At 40.6% G+C, this 22205-nt stretch overlaps 1 protein-coding gene and 2 non-coding genes across 18 annotated transcripts in view; all 3 read right to left on the bottom strand.

The window, feature by feature from the left end:
• Positions 1-9654: 9654 nt before the first annotated feature.
• On the bottom strand, positions 9655-9736 carry Trnas-aga. The gene has a single exon. It is a non-coding gene; the product is annotated as a tRNA-Ser (tRNA).
• A 2739-nt stretch (positions 9737-12475) lies between these two features.
• Positions 12476-12557, bottom strand: Trnas-aga. The gene has a single exon. It is a non-coding gene; the product is annotated as a tRNA-Ser (tRNA).
• A 2141-nt stretch (positions 12558-14698) lies between these two features.
• LOC115224303 (protein numb) overlaps positions 14699-22205 on the bottom strand; it is a 567004-nt gene continuing 559497 nt past the window's right edge. For 10 of the 16 annotated variants that reach the window (XM_029795135.2, XM_029795140.2, XM_036513366.1 and 7 more), the window contains 2 exons: positions 19023-19274; positions 14701-15563 (listed from right to left, as the gene is read on the bottom strand). In XM_029795135.2, the coding sequence (XP_029650995.1) occupies positions 14833-15563; positions 19023-19274 (983 nt within the window). In that variant the 3' untranslated portion in view covers positions 14701-14832. Of the gene's footprint in view, positions 15564-19022; positions 19275-22205 lie in introns of all 16 variants that reach the window. The other 6 variants (XM_029795145.2, XM_029795143.2, XM_029795146.2 and 3 more) reach the window with 2 other exon arrangements.

The raw sequence follows: 22205 nt of genomic DNA, 5'->3' as shown, positions 1-22205 counted from the left end.
ATGCTCTCGGGCCTTTTTCCGGCGAAGGTGATGTCGTGGCCTGCATTAAGAAAGTAAGGCATGTCTCGCTGAAATACCTACGCGAGTCTGCCCCGACACCGCTCACTTAGTTTCCTCGTAAATTTCAGAAAAATGAATATTTTTCTAATGAAATTTTGTACATGCGTAGGTTATATGGTAAGACGTTTGCTTCCCAACCCCATGGTTCCGAGTTCAGTCCCACTGCATGACACCTTAGGTAAGTGTCTTCTACTATAGCTCAGGGCCGACTAAAGCCTTGTGAGTGGATTTGCTAGACGGAAACTGAAAGAAGCCCGCCGCATGTATGATTATATGTATATGTGTGTGTGTGTTTGTCCCCTACCACCGTTTGACAACTGGTGTTTGTGTGTTTACGTTCCCGTTATCTAGCGGCTCGACAAACTAGGCTTAAAAACATAAATATTAGGGCCGATTTATATCCATCTATCCGCTCAGTCGAAGTCGACTCTCGGTTACTCGTTGGATCAGTGTCCTCCAGTCAGTTCTATCCTGGGCCGCTTCTTTCAGATTGGCTATGTCCATTCCGGTATCACTCCTGATGGTGTCAAGCCAGCGGGTTCTTGGTCGGCCTCTTCCTCTCTTGCCACTGACCATTCCGAGCATGATGTCCTTCCCCATGGATTTTCTCCGCATAATATGACCGAAATATGCCAATCTATGCTTGGTGATCCTAGCTTCTAGCGACATTTTCGGCCTGATCTGTTGGACTAAAAACTTTTTCAAGGCAATACCCCAGCATGGCAGCTGTCAAATGACTAAAACAAATGACAGATAAAGAAAATCACTTCAGATTGTGTGGATTACAATTATTTCGTAATACAGAAAAAAAGAAGTGTCGGGGACGTAAACATACCAGCATCGGTTGTCATGCAATGCTAGGGGGACAAACACACACACGCATATATAAATATATATATATACATATATACGACAAGCTTCTTTCAGTTTCCGTCTACCAAATCCACTTACAAGGCATTGGTCGGCCCGGGGCTATAGCAGAAGACACTTGCCCAAGGTGCCACGCAGTGGGACTGAACCCGGAAACATATGATTGGTTAGCAAGCTACTTACCACACAACCACTCCTGCGCCTATAGATAGATATAAATCGGCCCTAATACTTATGATAAGGTGAGCGAAGTCAGGAGACGATTGGATTAGCTAGGTTTTCCGGCTGAGCAATGGATAGGGTCATGAATTTGGAGTTTGCGATTGGTCTCCCCAATCGTATCTCAATGAAACTGCAGCAACTGGTGGACACACTGACACAGTAAAAGTGGATAATTTGGTGGGAAGAATGAGGGCATGGATGCAAAACGATATCCAATGATGTCGTGGTGATGACGGAGTCTAACAGAATGGAACCGCGAGACCTGGAGAACGGTTGGCGAGTGATGGACTGCGAGGTATTTCTGGAAGTAGGAGCCCCCGACGTTGAGAAAACAAGGTGAGCTGCTACGAACATAACTGCGAAATGAGAGGCTAGGAACGAATTCGAGAGAATGAGTGGCAAACACATGGATTGGGAAGGGTGTCTTCAGAATGGGACGATTGGACGCAGATGTTTCCACTCTGTTGGTTTACCGCCGCTGACTGGACACGGGACCCTGATTTGGTGATGGTCTATTTGACGTCGGCACCTTTTGGCATAAGAGGCGAAGGAGAGAACGAAGGAATACACACGCTCAGAGAGTGAACGAGAGAAACATTAAATGATCTTGATTGCTATTAATACGAACACGTTCCCACTTCTCTCTTTCTCTCTTTTACTTGTTTCAGTCATTTGACTGCGACCATGCTGGAGCACCGCCTTTATTCGTGCAAATCGACCCCGGGACTTATTCTCTTTTGTTATTCTAGTTGACGACTAAGTGACTGGGACGTAAACACACCGGCATCGGTTGTCAAGCAATGCTAGGGGGACAAACACAGACACACAAACACACACACACACACACACATATATATATACACGACAGGCTTCTTTCGGTTTCCGTCTACCAAATCCACTCACAAGGCATTGGTCGGCCCGGGGCTATAGCAGAAGACACTTGCCCAAGGTGCCACGCTGTGGGACTGAACCCGGAAACATATGATTGGTTAGCAAGCTACTTACCACACAGCCACTGCTGCGCCTATGTATGCATAAAGAAAAACCCATGCCAAATCACACTGGAGTCTGAGGCAGCCTCCCCCCCCCCCCAGCGTGCCAGCTCTGGTCACACCGTCTAACCCATGCCAGCATGGTCTACGAACGTTAAATGATAAGGGTGAGGATGATGGTAGTAACGGGAATGAGAAAGAGGAAAGAATATAATCAATCGGTATAGGCAAAAGGGAGTTGTCTCCCTTTATATGATCCGCACATGTTAAATGTAAGATTTATTATTAACGAAAGGAAATATTCTTTTTAAGAGAAAACTTTATTCAGCTCTTCATTTGGTAATTACGAGCAATACTACTCCGGTGCTCAATAGCATTCATATTTACAAAATTCGTAATAGTTTCATATATTCGCTCGTACTTTTAAAGTTTTTTGAAGTGGTTCATATCCAATAAATAAACGTTCAGAACAGGTATTCCTCTCCGTGTCTGAATCTTACGCAAACCATCTAACTTCCATGTTCTTGGTCATTGTATGCTAAGTTTGATATTGCAGTCAACGATGGTGGTCTGGCCTCTGAATTATTGTTTGTACTGTATTCCCCGTTTACTGTTCTGATTCGGTTGCTGTCCGTTTTTTAGATTTGTTTTAAAATATGCAATTTGTTATGCTGGTGAAGCTTCACATGAATGGAAATTTAATATTCTCACCACTCCCAAACTTTTGTATGTAGTCTAGCTTTGCATCGATTTCCCCGCTCACCAGACCCAAATTTTAATTCACGGTCGATTTTGCTTACTTTGTTAAAGTTGTATGGAAATCCCTCGCGAGAACATTTTTCTTTCCCGCGTTTTGCCAATGTTTCACCAGCCATCATACGCACCAAGCGAAACAGAAAGCTGAACCATGTTTCGTGCCCAAATAGCATAGTAGTTGTTCTTAGAAGCTGGTCGTCAACTAGAATAACAACATTTTCGTGGCGTGAAAAGGTCTCGGGGAGGGGGAAACGTCTGATATCAAATAAACCCAGACCCATACACATGTATCTTAATTCCCTTGAAAGATGAAGTGAAGAGTTGTTTAGTTGACTCAAGGTAAAGTTTAGCCAGAGCTAGACTTTCAGGAGCTGAACAAGCATGTATCATTTCATACTGGAGCAGGGAAGCCACAGATGTCTGTAGGGTAACCTTGGAGTGGAGACAAATGACAAAGGCGTCTATGACCATTGCCATTGGCGGACTGGCTAGGTTGGCAGCTTGCCCGATGGCAAGTGGGTCACTGCGTCATTAGAATCCATATGTAGGGGCCCATGCTAGTATCTAAAGGGTCCATCGCCTCAAGTTTGAGAATTTTTTTATTCACTTCTGGAGGAATGCATTAATTATTTCAGCCTGGCTGTGTTTGTAGACAGGTGAAAAGAATACTTTTAACAAAAAAAAATTAAATGATAGCATTGTAGTTGCAGGTGGGCCCCTTGTAGTTGCGGGTGGGCCCCCTTGTGGTTGCGGGTGGACCCCTTGTAGTTGTGGGTGGGCCCCCTTGTAGTTGCGGATGGGCCCCATTGTCGTTATGGGTGGGTCCCCTTGTAGTTGCGGGTGGGTCCCCTTGTAGTTGCGGGTAGGCCCCCTTGTAGTTGCGGGTGGGCCCCCTTGTAGTTGCGGGTGGGCCCCCTTAGTCTCCTGGCAACCAATACTTTTAGACCCAGTCCGCCACTGATCATTGATGTCAAGCTGGTTTATCTGCCACTCCAAAGGGCTGAGAAACTGGGCAGGTACAAGGACAGGATATACTGTCTGACTTGGCTGAGATTCGGTTTGGACTCAGCACCAAAAATTTTGGTGAATTTTCTCATGGCAATCTTGGGAAAAGTCGCCAAAGTGAGGTAGGCTGCTAGTTCTTGTATAGGTGACATTTTGGTGGATGAGATCACAATGCTGGTAGGAGAAACTACAGGTCACCTGAGGTTAACAACAATACTACCAGAGACTGTACAAGGAGGCACTGTACAGGGGCTCAAGAGAGATAAACGGAGGGGTTCATGTTTTGGAGGAGAAATGAGATTCTTGACCTGATTGAGGGCATGAATTGGTAAGGGCTATTCTCAACGTGTGGTAAACTTGTAGGCCACTAACCTGTGGAAGAATGGTTCAGGATGGCACGCAGTTACATCATGGAGCCAGCTGAAGGGGTGAACTGGAGTGATAGAATGGGAGAGAGGACAGACACCATGATGGGAGATGTTCTGGAGAGTGTGAGAGAAGAGGACCAAGTGAAGGGAAGATGGTACCTGCCCAAATCAAGAAAAGGGATTATATGGTGAAAAGCAAGTTTTGTAATGATAGAAGTCATGCTAGAAATGAGATGTGTTGAGATGGAAGATGCTGCATGGCTCAAGAAGAAAGATGACTGCATCATATCAAGGTAGATGAACTGGGCACTGTTTGAGGACATTGAGATTCAAACTGATTCAGCCACAGCACATGGATGGGTAGCATTGGTGATCACCAGTCAGAACAAAAGGGGCCACAGAAATGATAAATCAGCCACTGTTTAGGGATCCTGAGGAAGCTAGCTATTGAGTTTGGTCTGAAGTTGCAGGCAGTCCTTGTGTTCCCCCCTCCCGCCAAAAAAAACTAAGGCAGAGGAAAAAAAAAACTGGCTGGAGCCACTGGGGGATTCACTGAGTGGGGTGGAAGCTATGTGTTGGACGAAGGGTCCTGAGTTGAGAAGATTGCACAACATATATATTTCTTTATTGCCCACAAGGGGCTAAACACAGAGAGGATAAACAAGGACAGACATAGGTATTAAGTCGATTACATCGACCCCAGTGCGTAACTGGTACTTAATTTATCGACCCCGAAAGGATGAAAGGCAAAGTCGACCACGGTGGAATTTGAACTCAGAGCGTAATGGCAGACGAAATATGGCTACGCATTTCGCCCGGCGTGCTAACGTTTCTGCCAGCTCGCCGCATATATACACAACACATGGGAGTGGACAGGACTCTGCTTTTGGCCAGGAAAGTTGGTACTGATGTCATCAAGGAGAATATCTGAAAGATGGTTGGGAATTGTGACAGGTGTCAGTCCATTGGCCCCTGATTGAGTGTGAATGAAATGGGGAAGATTCAGAGGGAGGACACTGGAAGAGGCTGTGATTTGATGTGTCATGTTGTTGGTGGAAGGTGACACCTCTCTTGAATGTGGGTTGAGGTAGATGAGGACATGGAGATAAATAAAGATAGCGACTGCAGCTGAGTTGAATGCAGTACTCCTAGAATATACTACATTTCATTTGGGGCTGCCGAAGGAAATGTTTGTCAGGTGTAAAAGGCGGCGAGCTGGCAGAAACGTTAGCACGCCAGGTGATATGCTTTCCCGCATTTCGCCTGCCGTTATGTTCTGAGTTCAAATTCTACTGAGGTCGACTTTGCCTTTCATCCTTTTGGGGTCGATAAATCAAGTACCAGTTACGCACTGGGGTCAATATAATTGACTTAATCCGTTTGTCTGTCTTTGTTTGTCCTCTCTGTGTTTAGCCCCTTGTGGGTAATAAAGAAATAGGTGTAACATCAGATGCTTCTTCAGAACTGCAAACAGGCCAAGTGGAAATTGGATCATGGAAGGACACCATTGCCCACTCAAGATCACTATTGAGATAGGGGTGAATCTCCCTTATTAAGGCTGTCTTCTGGGTGTAATATGTCACACAAGAGACAAGCTAAGGGGTCAATCCCTACAAAGAGCAGTGTTCAGGTACAAACAGGGACACCCGAGCACTGTACCACAGCATTTCACGGAAGAGAAAGGACTTGCATCTGTTCAGATTAGGAAGAGGTATGGATGAAATCACCCAATGTGCAGTGTACTATTTGTGGGGTGTGGGAGTTCGATGGAAGTGAATTCTTGAAATAGTATCAGTCGATGGAATGCTACATCACATTCTGGACAGCCATAGGGTTGTCAGCTCAGATGATAAAGGACAAGAAGAGGGTGAACTTGGCCCCACAAACTTGCAAAGGTCACAAAGGGAGCAAAATCCATTTAAGTGGATGGAAGATTTTGAAGTGGAATGAGAGGATTGTGAAGGGATCTTTAGATCAGGGAAGCATGTGCCCTAGTGGGGGTAATGTACTGGAAATGAAGGAGAGAGTGATGTCAGGTAACAAAATAGGGAAAAATCAATCAGCCTCTTTCTTGGCCAGCCAGCCAGCAAGAATAGACTTGTGGACAGACTCCTGGTTTATTGTAGATTTCTGGGCAGCGGGTTTCAGTTAGTGTCTCAGGGTTGCACAAAGAGTCCAGATGGAGTTTTGAATAGTTCTCTGTTTTGAAGCCACTCCATCTGCTCAATTTAAGAGCCTTTTTTCCTCTCCTTCATACAACATTATTTTAAATAGAAAATATATTGGACAGCATGCAAAAGGACAAGATGATCATGGCCGGAACTTAATTCATCACGGTTTGTTTGGTCAAAGCATCTTGGGACTTGTTTCAGAGTTATTCTGACCTCATCAGCGCAGCTTAGCCTTCACCATATTTGTATGGTAAAGCTGAAAAGAACTCACTAAGTTAATGTACATTTATTGGTGTGTCCCAGGTACCCATAATTAACCTGTGTTTTTTTATATATCAAGGACTTTATAAACTTAGTTTTCCCTTTCCTTTTAGGATGGTACAGTGTGGATTGAATGAGATTTGGCTGTTATTTCTAGCATTTAAGATGACCATATAGTGACATCCATGTTCATTCGTATTTTATTTAGATTATTACTGTTGTTTAACCTCAAGTTGGTCCTAATTGAATGTATGTGTGTGTGTGTGCAATAATAATAATGAAATTGTGTGTGCCTTTTAAGGCATCCAGCACTCATAAAACTCCATATCTAAACAATGAGATAATACGTTTGTGTCTGTGAAACTTTTAGTAATGCAGGCCTAAGCGGAACAACTTCCAATGCAAATATCTAAATCCTAACAAGTGTCGAATGCATCCTGTATCTGTGTACATGTATATACACACACACACACATATATACATCTTTCTTTTTTAATTGTTCCAGTCATTTGACTGTGACCATGCTGGAGCACTGCCTCTAGTCGAACGAATCAAACCAAGGACTTATTCTTTGTAAGTCTAGTACTTATTCTATCGGTCTCTTTTGCCAAACCGCTAAGTTACAGGGATGCAAACACACCAGCATCGGTTGTCCTTCAGGTAAATTCTGAATCTTAAGGTTACAATGCTGTCATGTCTGCTACATCCAGCTGTATCACTAGGCATTTGGCTTCATCATTATAATCGTATTCTATGCACTGTGGTTTATTTATTTTTCTTTATATAATAATAATAATAATGAAATTATTGTATACAGTGCTCAGGTGCACCACGACTTGTCAGAAAGTGTGTATAAAGTACATGCAGTAATGTACAAATGTCTGGAAAGCGAACAATATATGAGTCAGATACATGCTTGTGTGTGTATGGAGGGGAGGAAATCAGGTGTAGTGTTGGCAAATCTCAGGAAGCATGGAAGTTTTGAAGGATGCAGTGCTCCGACAACTAACAACTGATGCCAGCAGTTTGTTCCATGCTTCAGCAACTCTCAGCATGAAAAAATGTTTCCTAAAGTCATGGGAGCTGTTCTGTTTTCTGACTTAGTAAATATGTCCACAGGTGTTAGACGGGTGGAGTTTGAAAAGGTGCTCAGAGTTATTGTTTGTAAGATGGTTGATAATTTTATGGGTGTCTGCCAAGTCAATGTATGAGTCAGATACATGCTTGTGTGTGTATGGAGAGGAGGAAATCAGGTGTAGTGTTGGCGAATCTCAGGAAGCATGGAAGTTTTGAAGGATGCAGTGCTCCGACAACTAACAACTGATGCTGGCAGTTTGTTCCATGCTTCAGCAACTCTCAGCGTGAAAAAAATGTTTCCTAAAGTCATGGGAGCTGTGCTGTTTTCTGACTTTGTAAATATGTCCACAGGTGTTAGACGGGTGGAGTTTGAAAAGGTGCTCAGAGTTATTGTTTGTAAGATGGTTGATAATTTTATGGGTGTCTGCCAAGTCAGCTGCCAGATGTCGGAGTTTCAATGTGTCCATGCCCAGGGAAGTAAGGCATTCAGAATATATATTTATTACACACATGCAGGTGGCACGTAAAAAGCACCCACTACACTCACGGAGTGGTTGGCTTTAGGAAGGGCATCCAGCCGTAGAAACACTGCCAGATCTGACTGGGCCTGATGAAGCCTTCCAGCTTCACAGACCCCAGTTGAACCGTCCAACCCATGCTAGCATGGAGAACGGACGCTAAATGATGATGATGATGATGATGACATGTGAGTGAGAACACTTTGAGATATTTTTGGTATCTAACATATGTCAGATACTGCAAGCGCTGCTTCTGATTGGTCAATCCATGGTGATGACCCGAGGTCACGGTGACGGCACTACTTTTGTCATTCATAAGTTACAACTAGCGATATAAAGTTGGACTATCTTCCTGCGGCATGACATCTTTTACAGTTACACATTGTGACGTCACTGACGTGAAATCAAGCTGTATTCATGCGTGCTTCAACACGATGTGAAGAATTTAGTTATTGGGTTATTAAAATATGGTCGTTTATTCGTGTGTAATAAATAAAATACCAAACTCATTCCCTATGGATACCGTATTTATTACAATTCGTGGCTTGTAAACGTATCTAACGAGCAAAAGCGAGTTAGATACGTTTACAAGCCACTCGTAATAAATACGGTATCCATAGGGAACTCATTTGGTATTCTCTATATATATACTTGTGATATTACTAAGTAGAGTGAGTCACATAATGCTATCTGCTCAGTTCATGTGTTCTTGTGTTTTGTCGACCTGTACAAATAGAATTACTGGAATTGTTTCAGAACAGGTATTCTTTAACCATTTAGCATTTAAAATTGCCATTTCAGGGTGAGATAGTCTACCTGTTTTATGCTTAACCCTACAGCGTTCAGATTACTCTGTCAAATGATCTGCTTATTTGTTCACAATGTTTTGAATTAATCATGCATTATCTTGTAGCTTTAAGATTTGAAGAGGATTTAATTTTAGAATGATATTGTAGAGTAGGTGTGGGAAGCTGGATCTGGCCTTTCACACCTATACTACAATTTTATTCTAAAAATAAACAAACACATCACCAAAATCTTGAAGCTGTGAGATTTTAATTTACCAAGGCCTATTCCCCATAGGAGGGGGCAGCCACAACAAAACACACACCAGGCATTCCATTCATTTCCCAGCTCAAAGAGGCAAGCCCCGTCTTATGCTCAGGTCAAGGCATAAAAAGCAACCCCTAATATCAGCATATGCTGGTTTACCCCGCTGCATCAAGCCGTGAGTGTAGTGGGTGCTTTTTACGTGCCAGGGGAGGCTGGCAACGGCCATGATCAGTTGGTGCTTTTTACATGCCACAAGCACGGAAGCCAGTCAAGGCGGCACTGGCATTGGCCAAAATATCAAAGTCGCCGATAGGATTCAAACCTATGCGGGGAGACCCCAATGGATTTCTAGTCCATCACCTTAACCACTTGGCCATGATGACACCTTATATATATTAAATATTTCTGATTATTTTTTAGATATTTCAATTAACCTGAAGATTGACTGTAACCATAACTTGAATTATTAATTGAATTCAAATTGTACAGCCATGAAACGATCGTAGTGTTTTACTCTTTATCTTTTGTTAAACTTTTAATACTTTTGATATATATTTAAAATAATATAAATTAAATTAATTTTATGTATTGGCTTGTTTTTCATTGTTTGATTTGCCTAATAGTGGTTTTATCTCTAATTTAATATAATATATATATATATATATATATATGCACACACACATACAGATGCGCATGTATATACACATGTGTATACCCCATTGAGCAACTTCAATCCACTCAAGCTTTCCAATCATTTATAAACTCTCTTGCTTCTCTTAGTCCAACAACTCTAACCACCAAAGCTTTCCTCACTCCATCCATCCATCCGTCCACACAAACCGAGCTATGAGATAATCCATGATTAATGCAAAACTGTGAATAAATAAGGATAAGGCGGCGAGCTGGCAGAAACATTAGCAACGCCGGGTGAAATGCTTAGCGGTATTACGTTCTGGGTTCAAATTCCGCCGGGGTCGACTTTGCCTTTCATCGTTTTGGACTAGATAAATTGAGTACCAGTTACGCACTGGGGTCGATGTAATCGACTTAATCTGTTTGTCTGTCCCCTCTATGTTTAGCCCCTTGTGGGTAGTAAAGAAACAGGTATTTCGTCTGCCGTTATGTTCTGGGTTCAAATTCCGCCGAGGTCGACTTTGCCTTTCATCCTTTCGGACTTGATAAATTAAGTACCAGTTACGCACTGAGGTCGATGTAATTGACTTAATCCGTTTGTCTGTCCCCTCTGTGTTTAGCCCCTTGTAGGTAGAAAAGAAATAGGTATTTTGTCTGCTGTTATGTTCTGAGTTCAAATTCCGCCGAGGTCGACTTTGCCTTTCATCCTTTCGGACTCGAAAAATTAAGTACCAGTTACGCACTGGGGTCAATGTAATCAACTTAATCCGTTTGTCTGTCCTTGTTTGTCCCCTCTGTGTTTAGCCCCTTGTGGATAGTAAAGAAATAGGTATTTTGTCTGCCGCTACGTTCTGGGTTCAAATTCCGCCAAGGTCGACTTTGCCTTTCATCCTTTCGGGGGTCGATAAATTAAGTACCGGTTATGCACTGAGGTCGATGTAATTGACTTAATCCATTTGTCTGTCCCCTCTGTGTTTAGCCCCTTGTGGGTAAGTAAAGAAATAGGTATTTCATCTGCTGTTACGTTCTGGGTTCAAATTCTGCCGAGGTCGACCTTGCCTTTCATCCTTTCGGACTTGATAAATTAAGTACCAGTTATGCACTGGGGTCAATGTAATCGACTTAATACCTTTGTCTGTCCTTGTTTGTCCCCTCTGTGTTTAGCCCCCTGTGGGCAATAAAGAAATAAGAGTCATCTAAATGCTAAAGGGTTAGATCAGGTTAAATTTAACTTTATTAGATTGATCAGGTCTGTTTCAAACAATATCCTTGTTGTGTGGTTGTGAATGTGTGTGTGCAGCTTAGTGGTTCGACTATTCAGCTCAGAATCGTTACGTCACGAGTTCAATTCCTGGTGGCATGTGATGCTCTTGAGCAAGACACTTTATTTCACATGGCTCCAGTGCACTCGGTGGCGAAAACGAGTTATACCTGTAATTCAACAGGGTCCAGCCTTGTCGCATTCCGTGTCATGCTGAAGGTGGTGAGCTGGCAGAAATGTTAGCACATTGGGCAAAATGCTTAGCAGTATTTCGTCTGTCTTTATGTTGTGAGTTCAAATTCCGCCGAGGTCGACTTTGCCTTTCATCCTTTCAGGGTCGATAAAGGTCGATCTAATCGACTGGTCCCCTCCCCCAAAATTTTGGGACTTGTTCCTAGAGTAGAAAATATTGTGTCATGCTGAATTTCCCTGTGAACTACATTAACCCTTTAGCATTCAGATTACTCTGTCAAATGTAAAGCCTGTTTAATTACATTGTTTTAAATTAATTGTACAGCATCTTGTAACTCTGGGATATTGATGATGCCTCTGTTTATTTTTAGAATGACTTTGTAGGGTAGGTGTGAGAGGTCAGAGCTGGCTGGTTTGAGCATAAAACAGGAAGACAATTTTGGCCTAATATGGCCGGTTTAAACACTAAAGGGTTTTAAGGGTATACGTATCTGTGGAGTACTCAGCCACTTGAATGTTATACTGGTCCATCAGTCAAGACAATTGGAACCCTTTTTGTTGTAACTGGTGGAGTGACAGTTTCTGGGGTTAAAACCAAAGTGATGACCTGCAGGAGTAGAGCAAATTGACGTACATTTACTGAAGCATATAGGCTTCAATACACTCATAGCTTTTCTTTGATGAGTCTTTTCATATGGAGTTGTATGGATGAAAGAGTTAATCATGTGTATATGTGTGCATACACACATGTGTATATCATCATCATTATCATCGTTTAATGTCCGTTTTCCATGCTAGCATGGGTTGGACGGTTTGACCGGGGTCTGGGATACCAGGCGGCTGCACCAGGCTCCAGTCTGATCTGGCAGTGTTTCTACAGCTGGATGCCCTTCCTAACGCCAACCACTCCATGAGTGTAGTGGGTGCTTTTTACGTGCCAGGGGAGGCTGGCAATGGCCATGATCAGTTGGTGCATTTTACATGCCACAAGCACAGAAGCCAGTCAAGGCGGTACTGGCATCGGCCAAAATATCAATGTCGCTGATAGGATTCGAACCTAGGCGGGGAGACCCCAATGGATTTCTAGTCCATCACCTTAACCACTCGGTCACAATGACACCTTATATGTATGTATGTATGTATATATATATATGTATATATATGTATGTATGTGTATATATATGTATGTGTGTATGTGTATATGTATGTATATATGTATATGTATGTATGTACGTATGTATGTATATATATGTATATATATGTATGTATATGTATGTGTATATATGCATGTGTATGTATGTATATGTATGTATGTATATATGTATATGTGTGTGTGTATGTATGTATGTATGTGTGTGTGTATGTATGTACATGTGTGTATGTACATATGTATGTATATGTGTGTATGTATATGTGTATATATATGTGTGTATATATACATGTACACACTTGTGTATGCACATACACATGCGAGTGTGTATGCACACAAGTATGTGTGTATACCCACATGTATATACACAGATGTATAAGGATATACACATGTATGTGTATATATATATGCATGTGTAAACACACGATTGTGTATACACATACATATGTGTGTGTGTATATGTACACACACACAGATATATGCCCAGATTTTGAGAATTAATATTAAAAAATTGGTTTTAAAAATAAATACCCCAACCAAAAGCTAAAATATAAATATATTACACATGCATGTGTTAATTAATTATGTATGTATAATTAATCACGTTTGCACATAAAGAAATCATGATCTTTTGTCTCTGACTTGTTCCAGTTATTTGCCTGTGGCCATGCTGGAACACCACCTTGAAGGCTTTCAGTTGAACAAATAGACATTAGTACTTAGTTTCTTTTAAAGCCTGCTTCTTGGTGATCTTGGAGAGACTGATAGACTAGGTTACAAGAATGTGAACAAACCAACACTGGTTGTCAAGCAGTGGTGAGATACACACAAATACTCGACAGGATTCTTTCAGTTTCCATCTACCGAATCCCTTCACAAGGCTTTGGTTGGCCTGAGGCTGTAATAAAAGGTGCTAGCCCAAGGTGCCATGCAGTGGGATTGAACCCAGAGCTATGCAACTGGAAAGCAAACTTCTTACAACACAGCTATTTCTCTCTTTTACTTGTTTCAGTCATTTAACTGCAGCCATGCTGGAGCACTGCCTTTAATCGAGCAACTCGACCCCAGGACTTATTCTTTTGTAAGCCCAGTACTTATTCTATCGGTCTCTTTTGCCGAACCGCTAAGTAACAGGGACATAAACACAGCAGCATCAGTTGTCAAGCAATGCTAGGGGGACAAACACAGACACACAAACACACACATACATATATACGATGGGCTTCTTTCAGTTTCTGTCTACCAAATCCACTCACAAGGCTTTAGTCGGCCCGAGGCTATAAAAGACACTTGCCCAAGGTGCCACACAGTCGGACTGAACCCGGAACCATGTGGTTCGTAAACAAGCTACTTACCACACAGCCACTCCTGCCTAAAAAAAAAAAAGATTTTTAAAAACAAAATCATGCAAGACTGAATTTACATAACCCTTTCGTCCCTTTTTTCCTCAAGAGGGAGAGACTGACAAACAGACAGACAAAAAAAAAAAAAAAGAGGGAGCAATAAAGAATAATTACATATACATGGTTTCCATTGTGTTTGACATGAAAAGGATTTTTTATTTCTATATATAACTTTATTATTATTATTATTATTTTGTACATGATTTGGATTTTTGTGAAAAAAAAAAAATGAAAAAAGAGAAATAGAAAAGGAGAGATAGAGACAGGGATGAGGTCAGGAAGGAGGGGGTAGAGAGAAAAGAAAAACATGGGAGGAAAGTAGTGGGGGAGATGGTGGTGGTGGTGGTAATGGTGGGTAAATAAGGAAGAAGTTTTAAGAATTTTTTTCGAGACAAAGAGGAGTTGTAAATAGCTAAAATCGATTCTTCACTCCACACTGGGCTTTTTTTTATTCCTTTTTTCTTTATTTATTTTTCTTGTGTAATATTTTAAAAATTTGTAATTTGTTTTTTTTCTTTATTGTTTTTTTTCTCCCCACCAACTTTGTTTGTTTGTTTGTTTATTTAAAAAAAAAATATATATTTATAAATTTAATAAAAAAAAAAAAAATTGAAATTAATAGAAATTCAGAAAAAAAAAAAAAAAAAAATTTGTTTGGTAACATTTTTTTTTTCCCCCGGAAATGAGTGTAGAAAAAAAAAATAAATAAATAGAAATTCTGAGGAAAAAGACAATTTCAAAAAAAAAAAAAAAATTGAAATAAAAAATAAAAGAGGGTAAGAAGTGGGGAAGGGGATTGTGGGGAGGGTGGGGGGAAAGGTAAATAAATCAACTATCTATCTATAATTGTACTTGGAAAGTCTTTTCTTTGTCAGCCTGCGCTGAGAGCTGGTGAGGGCCTTGGAAAGGGTTGTTAGCCTGGAGGCTGGCTGCTTTCGCGGCCCACGCCACGTCGAACGGATCTATGTGTGGCGAGGAGTTGTGTGAGCTTCTGTTGGATGAGGACAGTGCTGTCAGCCTGCTGCTGCTGTTGCTGTTGCTGCTGCTGCTCACCGAGGTAGCAGTAGGGGCAGCGGCAGCGGCAGCAGTAGCTTTGCTGGAGGATGGAGGCATCTGCGTCGTCGGCGCGCCACCGCCGCTCCCGCCGCTCCCGCCGACGCCGACGGCTGCCCTTAACGTTTTATTGCTGGCAGCATCCACGCTCGGCCCCCAGCCGTTGTTGTTGTTGTTGTTATTGTTGTTGTTATTGCTGTGCTGAAAGCTTCGCTGCTGGTTGGCCAACTCGTGCAGGGTCGGCTTGCGGTTCGCCTGTCGGCCGTTGGTCAGTAGTTCACACGTGTCTATGGAATGGCTGCGCAAATGGGTCAGTTGCGGGGCGCGGGAAAGGTGGGCGGCGCCGGTCGGTAGCCTGTCGTTGGCAAAAGGCACGCCATTCACAGCGGGGTTTGCAAGGAATGGGTTCGTGGATGCAGAAGACGGGGCAGACGACGATGGTGCGGACCAGTTGTTAGTTGTTGCCCATGGGTTGGTGACGTCGGCAGCCTTCAAATCACTTCCTTTATGGGGATTCACTGAAAGAAAGAAAGGAAAACACAAATGAGAAAAACAATATTAAGCAAAAGAAAAAAAACTAATAATAGCCCCCACCCTCCTTTACAAATCAAGCAAAACATTTTGTTGACTGCTTGGGGCATAGTAACTATTGCAAGCAGTGAAAGTAGGTTTTTATAAGAAACTCCTGATTGGTGCATAGGTGTTTGGTATAGTCCACAGGTGTGGCTGTGTGGTAAAAACTTTGTTTCCTATTTACATGGTTTCAGGTTCTGCCTTGTTGCACGACCCATTGGGCAAGTGTCTTCTACGAAAGAACCAGGCTGACCAAAGCCTTTGCATGTGAATTTTGGAGATGGAAATTGAAAAATTGAATAATATAATACATTATATTATTTTTGTAATTTACTTAACCTTTACTTTTTAATTGTTATTTTAATTTTAACTTTTCTATTATATGTAATTTTCTAGATGGTGTAATTTAATTATTCATTTTGAATTGATAAAAGGTGTTTTTTTTCTAATATTTTATATATATATATATATATATATATTTAATGTAGGAGTAGCGTGCGTACTGGGAAAAAACTTATATGGTAAATGGACAATATGTCCAATTTTCGGCATATTTGGCATTAGAAATTTTTTCGTTTGCCCTTATTTATAAGTTATATATATATACATTTAAGAGGGATGACCTGTAAGTGGACATCCATTATGCTAGAAGAACATCTGCTATGGTCTTACACCTAAGAAAGGAATGTGGTAAGACCATAGTGGATCTTCTTCTAGCATAATGTATGTCCACTTACAGGTCATCCCCTTATATGTATGTAATATAATTTTTTCTGAAACTTCAGACTTTTCAATATGCTAGACCACTGGTTTTAAATTGATATTAATCAAATTAATATTTAATTTTTCACCCTTATTATTTTAAATATATATATTAAATATATTTTATATATATATATATATTAAATTCAACTTAGGTTGAAAGTCAACAAAGTTTACTTTAGAAGCGTTGAGATGTATTGAAAGATGGAAATAATTTTATTCTCAAATGCAGGAGAATGCTAATAATATAGCATGGACAGGATAATTTACAGAAAACTGTCGGCTGGCCAACAGATTTTTCTGTAAATTCCTTTTTCCATATCTCTATGGATATTTGACTGTTTCATCTGACAGATTTTTCTGCTTAAAAAGTTGCAAAGTTAATGAAAAACTGGTTTTATTTACAAAAATTTGAAGGAAGTTATTTTTTTTTTTTTTAGAATTCTTTTTAAAGAAATTACTTTGCTAAAAAATCTTTTGTAAAAAGATGAAACTATTTTCTGCTTAAATTAATTTTAAAATAAATACTCATTTTCCAAAACAGTTTTTCCCATTATGTACCATTTTTGCTATTTATTAATCGTACCTGAAAAAAACCATATATCTCGGGGAAACCTGTGTTCTGATTTATGCCAAACTTGCTTTATTCCATTTGTATTCCTATTTCTGGGTTATGCTACTTTCGAAGTATTTTCCCATTATTATTAAGCATTTAGGCTATTTATGAAGGTATGAAAAAAAACAAAAAAACTGTGTATCTTGGGAATCTGTGGTCTGATTTACATGAAACTTGTTTTATTCCATTTGTGTTCACATTTCAGGGGTACCTTACTTTCAGAGTACTTTCCCATTATGTGCCGATTTGGCTCTATCTAATTACAGACATGCATGCAAGCATTCGCAGAGTCTTAGTAGCATATGGATGATGACTGTCCACTTGTGACTGAGGAAGACCATCACTGACCACTTCTCATGCAAAATGTCAGCAATGTCTGTGCATGAGGCTACTGCACCCACGGTCAGCTTCCCCAGGGTTTGTGCCTGTGTATTCCACACTCGCTGCAATATCCTCCTGCTCAACAGGGCACCAGAAATTAAATTCCTTGGTGTTTGTGTAACCCAAAATTTTAAGGTCCCACAAGGCTTGCGCAATACTTTAGAGAGCGTCTCCAGGGCAAGATGTCCAGTACCGATATGGGTCACAGGCTCAGAAATGTGGGGGTGCCATGAAATCAAGCTAAAGATCTGCAAAATGTCCAATGCCATTCCCTGCACACAAACACATGTATATATATATGTGTGTGTATGAGACTATCTCCTTGCCTTGGTACCATGTGATGTTTGGTGATTAGGGAAATAAGGGTTGACAACAGGAAGTGCATCCAGCCATTGAAAATTTGCCACAGCACAATTCCACTTGACCCATGCAGGTGAAAACATGGAAAAGTGGACATTAAAATGATGCTGCCATAATAGGTCAGTGCAGTGGTGTTTTGGTCCTGATGGTATGTTTAAGCTGGGTAGCTAGTCTAGAGTGAAAATAGAGATGTGCAACATGAAAACATTGATGGTTCGTAAATAAGTTTATTCACTATAACCAGAAACAACCACCAAACTCAGTGCTTAATGACATATGATAAAGACCTCAGATATAGTGGAAAGCTGCTAATAGACATTGTATATGTGTGTGTGTGAGCCACATGAATGATAAACCACATGGGAATCAGTAGACACCATATTAATGTAGAAGAGTGAAGACACATGACTCAGAGTGGTTAGAGTGTTGGGCTCACAATCGTGAGGTAGTGAGTTTGATTCCCTGACTGGGCTGTGTGTTGTGTTCTTGAGCAAGACACTTTACTTCACGTTACTCCAGTTCACTCGGCTTTAGAAGCAAGTTGCGATGTCACAGGTGTCAAGCTGTATTGGCCCCTTTGCCTTTCCCTTGGATTACACCAGTGGTATGGAGAGGGGAGGCTGGTATGCATGGACGACTGCTGGTCTTCCATAAAGACAACCTTGCCAGGACTTGTGCCTCGGAGGGTAACTTTCTAGGTGCAATCCCATGGTCACACATGACTGAAGAGGCTCTTTTACCCTTGATGATCACCCTCACCCTTTAACATCTGTTTTCCCTTCTAGCATTGGCTGGATGGTTTGACAAGACCTGAGAAGCTGTTGTACCAGATCCCAGTCTGATTTGGGTTGGTTTCTACAGCTGGACCCTTTCCTAATGCCAACCACTTTACGGAGTATACTGGGTGCTTTTTATGTGGCATATCTATCTATCTATATATATATATGTATGTATAGATAGTTTGAAGTGGTGTACAAATTTCATGTATTAAGCAAAAGGAAACAGTTGGGGTTTGAAGAAAATCTATTTATTTAATGCTTTCATCCTTTTAGGGATTCATCATGAATCCCTAGGATGAAAGTATGAAAATATATAGTTTTACCAAAATCCTGTCTACATCCTTTTCCTTATATATATATATATATATATATATATATATATATACACACACAAACAGACGTGTGTGTCCATGTGTATATCTGTTAGCATGTTATGTGTGTGTCAGTGTACTAGTAAATGTGTGTGTGTGTCCATGTGCACATGCATGTATGAATGTGAAACCTACCTTGTGAGGAAGCGTTCGCTGATTGGTTGCCAGGGTTACTGAAGATATGTGTGGGGCTCTGTTGGAATGAAGCTCCAGTGTTGATGACACCGGAGGAGGGGCAGTGGAGGGACTGGAGCGTACTGTGAGGGACACTGGCAAAAGGATCGTCTGTGCTAAGGGCGCGGAGCCCCATGGATAATTGCTGACACATCTGGGCGACTGAATCCGGGTTCTCGTCAGAAGGGGACAGCTCGGGTATAGGACTACTCACTGAAACACAACAGATGAAGACAAATATGTTTATGTGTGGAAGCAGCAGGGATGTGTGATAAGGGGGAGAGAGAGAGAGTGGGGTGAGTTAGCTTGGCGTGAGAATATAAGAGGAACAAGGGAAGAATGTAATGAAGGAACATAAGACAAAAGAAACAACAAGGTGTGTTAAATTAGAAAGGTGTTAAATAATGGCTCCAAATTTTGACACAAGGTCGACAATTTTTAGGGAGTTGGGTAGTCAATTACATCAACCCCAGTGTTTGACTGGCATTTTATTTTGTTGACCCCCAAAAGGAAGAAAGACAAAGTTGACCGTAGCAAGATTTGAACTCAGAAATGTAAAAGGCCAGAAGAAATGTCATGAAGCAGTAACGATTCTGCTAGCTCACCTTTAGAAAGGTAATAATTAATGCACAGGTATGTTAATGGTAACAATAGCATTAATGAGATGACACGAGGGAGCTAAACATTATGAACCAAAATTGATAGCTTTTATCAGTTATATCTACTCTGGATTTCTGTACCTGGGGTACTTTCGAAACAAATTGACACAGACTGGTATACATCTGTATATCTCGGGGTACTGATACATAGTGTACCTCATACCTGTATATCTAGAGTATTGTTACTGCAAACAGCTACACAGTCTATCTTATGTGTGTATCTGGGGTACTGCTTCCTCAAACTCACACATAATTTACCTTCTATATTTGTGTATCTGGGGTACTGTCAATGCAAACTAACACACTGGCCACCCAGTAACCCCGATTTTAGAATTTCGAAAAAAAAAAAAAAAAAAAAAAATTCAACCTATCTATGGGGGTGGGCAAGGGTGGCTTCAAATATAGGAAACACTAAATGGTTATTGTGAGACAAAACAATTGAAAGCAAAGCGTTGTTATGGTCACACAAACCTTACCGGCTGTTGCATTATGGGAAACAGTAAAAGCAGCAACAACAGTTAAACAGCTTTAAGCAAAAAGGCAAATTTTGTTTAAAAACATGGGACCTTAATTTTTTTCGTTTCTTTTTTTTCCCAAAGAATATAAGTGACTCGAAATCCCAGAAACGTATTAGTGGTATTTACAAACTTTTTCTTTTTTTTTTTTAATTGATGTTTGAAGAATGAACCTCAAAGACAAGAATCGGTGCTGCCCAGTACAGAACAATAAGGCAGTGAACCGGATTTAATAAATTTAAATAACATTTAGTGAATGTCGGTTGTGAATACTTGATTTCATGTCAATATGTAACGGAGGGCATATTAAAAAGATAATTGGAAATAACTGTACACCAAGAGAAGGGTATAAGTCAATGATCTAAATTACTATGGAAGACAACCTAGGACATGTTTTGGCCCTATTCTGACCTCTTCAATAAAATACAAACTTCATCATACCTGCTGAAGCAGTAATAAAAGAACAACAATGTAAACAGAACTGGTTAGAGATTAAATGACTCAGTGAAGCCAACTGCATAAAGAAACAACAGCTAAGTTAGTGTCACATTTAACGTGTAAAGGCTTTTGGTTCAAGTTTTATGTCTGAAACACTCTTTGAAAATCAACTGAAATCATGTAATCTTCATGTCTGACTACATTGTGTAAAATGAATGCCAACCAGGTTAAGAAATGCTTTGAGATTGAAATTTGTATATGGAAACTGTGTGGAAGTTCATTTATATATATATATATATATATATATATATATATAGGCGCAGGAGTGGCTGTGTGGTAAGTAGCTTGCTTACCAACCACATGGTTCCGGGTTCAGTCCCACTGCGTGGCACCTTGGGCAAGTGTCTTCTACTAGAGCCTCAGGCCAACCAAAGCCTTGTGAGTGGATTTGGTAGACGGAAACTGAAAGAAGCCAGTCGTATATATGTATATATATGTGTGTGTGTGTGTGTGTGTTTGTCTCCCAAACATCGTTTGACAACCAATGGTTGTGTGTTTACGTCCCTGTAACTTAGCGGTTCGTCAAAAGAGACCGATAGAATAAGTACTAGGCTTCCAAAGAATAAGCCCTGGGGTCGATTTGCTCGACTAAAGGCGGTGCTCCAGCATGGCCGCAGTCAAAATGTCTGAAACAAGTAAAAAAGTAAAAAAAAAGTTGTTCAAATTCATGTCGTTTGTAATTCTTTTTCCAGAGGTTCAAAAGGGAGGTAACTCTTTTAAACAAGGGACATAATTCAGGAGAAACAGCCAATTTACTTGCAGAACCGAAGGCATTGAGTGCCCCCTCCTCCCACCTTTTTAGTATTGCTGTAGAGCAATGAGTGAAAATAGTGTTTCAAAAGCGTGGTTTGTAAATTGACAACAATGAACACTGAACTGTCAGATAAAACACTGATACAAGCAGTGTTCTTGTGATTCTAGTTGGAAATTTTCCATAAACTCTGACATTGTTTTAATCATTCAATCTAAGTCTTGTTTCGGATATTTTCCTTTTGAACGGCACTTTTCAACACAATTTCTAGTTAACTAAACACTTTAAAACTTTGTATACTGGTAGAATGTGTCAAAATAAAAAAATTTTTTCCTTTGGCTTTCTTTATAAAATTGTAATTCGTTTGTTTAATGTAGTTTAATTTTTTGAATTTTAACCAATGAATCGCCTCTAATTGAGCTAAAATCATTTGCTGCGTCGAAAAATTAAACTACGTTAAACAAACGAATTGCAATTTTATCAAGAAAGCCAAGAGAAAAAAATGTTTTATTTTGACACATTCTACCAGTATACGAAGTTTTAAAGTGTTTAGTTAACTAGAAATTGTGTTGACATGTGCCGTTCAAAAGGAAAAGATCCCTTGTTTCCACTCTCACACACAGAATAATCCCAATCTACACAGTCTGTATGTATATATATATAGCAGTGGTTAAGGCAGCGGACTCACGGTCGTAGGATCATGGTTTCGATTCCCAAACCG

The sequence above is a fragment of the Octopus sinensis genome, linkage group LG25 (genome assembly GCF_006345805.1).
Source record: "Octopus sinensis linkage group LG25, ASM634580v1, whole genome shotgun sequence".
Taxonomy (NCBI): Eukaryota; Metazoa; Mollusca; class Cephalopoda; order Octopoda; family Octopodidae; genus Octopus; species Octopus sinensis.
Note: the sequence above shows the minus strand (reverse complement) of the source record. Positions and strands in the feature narration are given on the sequence as shown.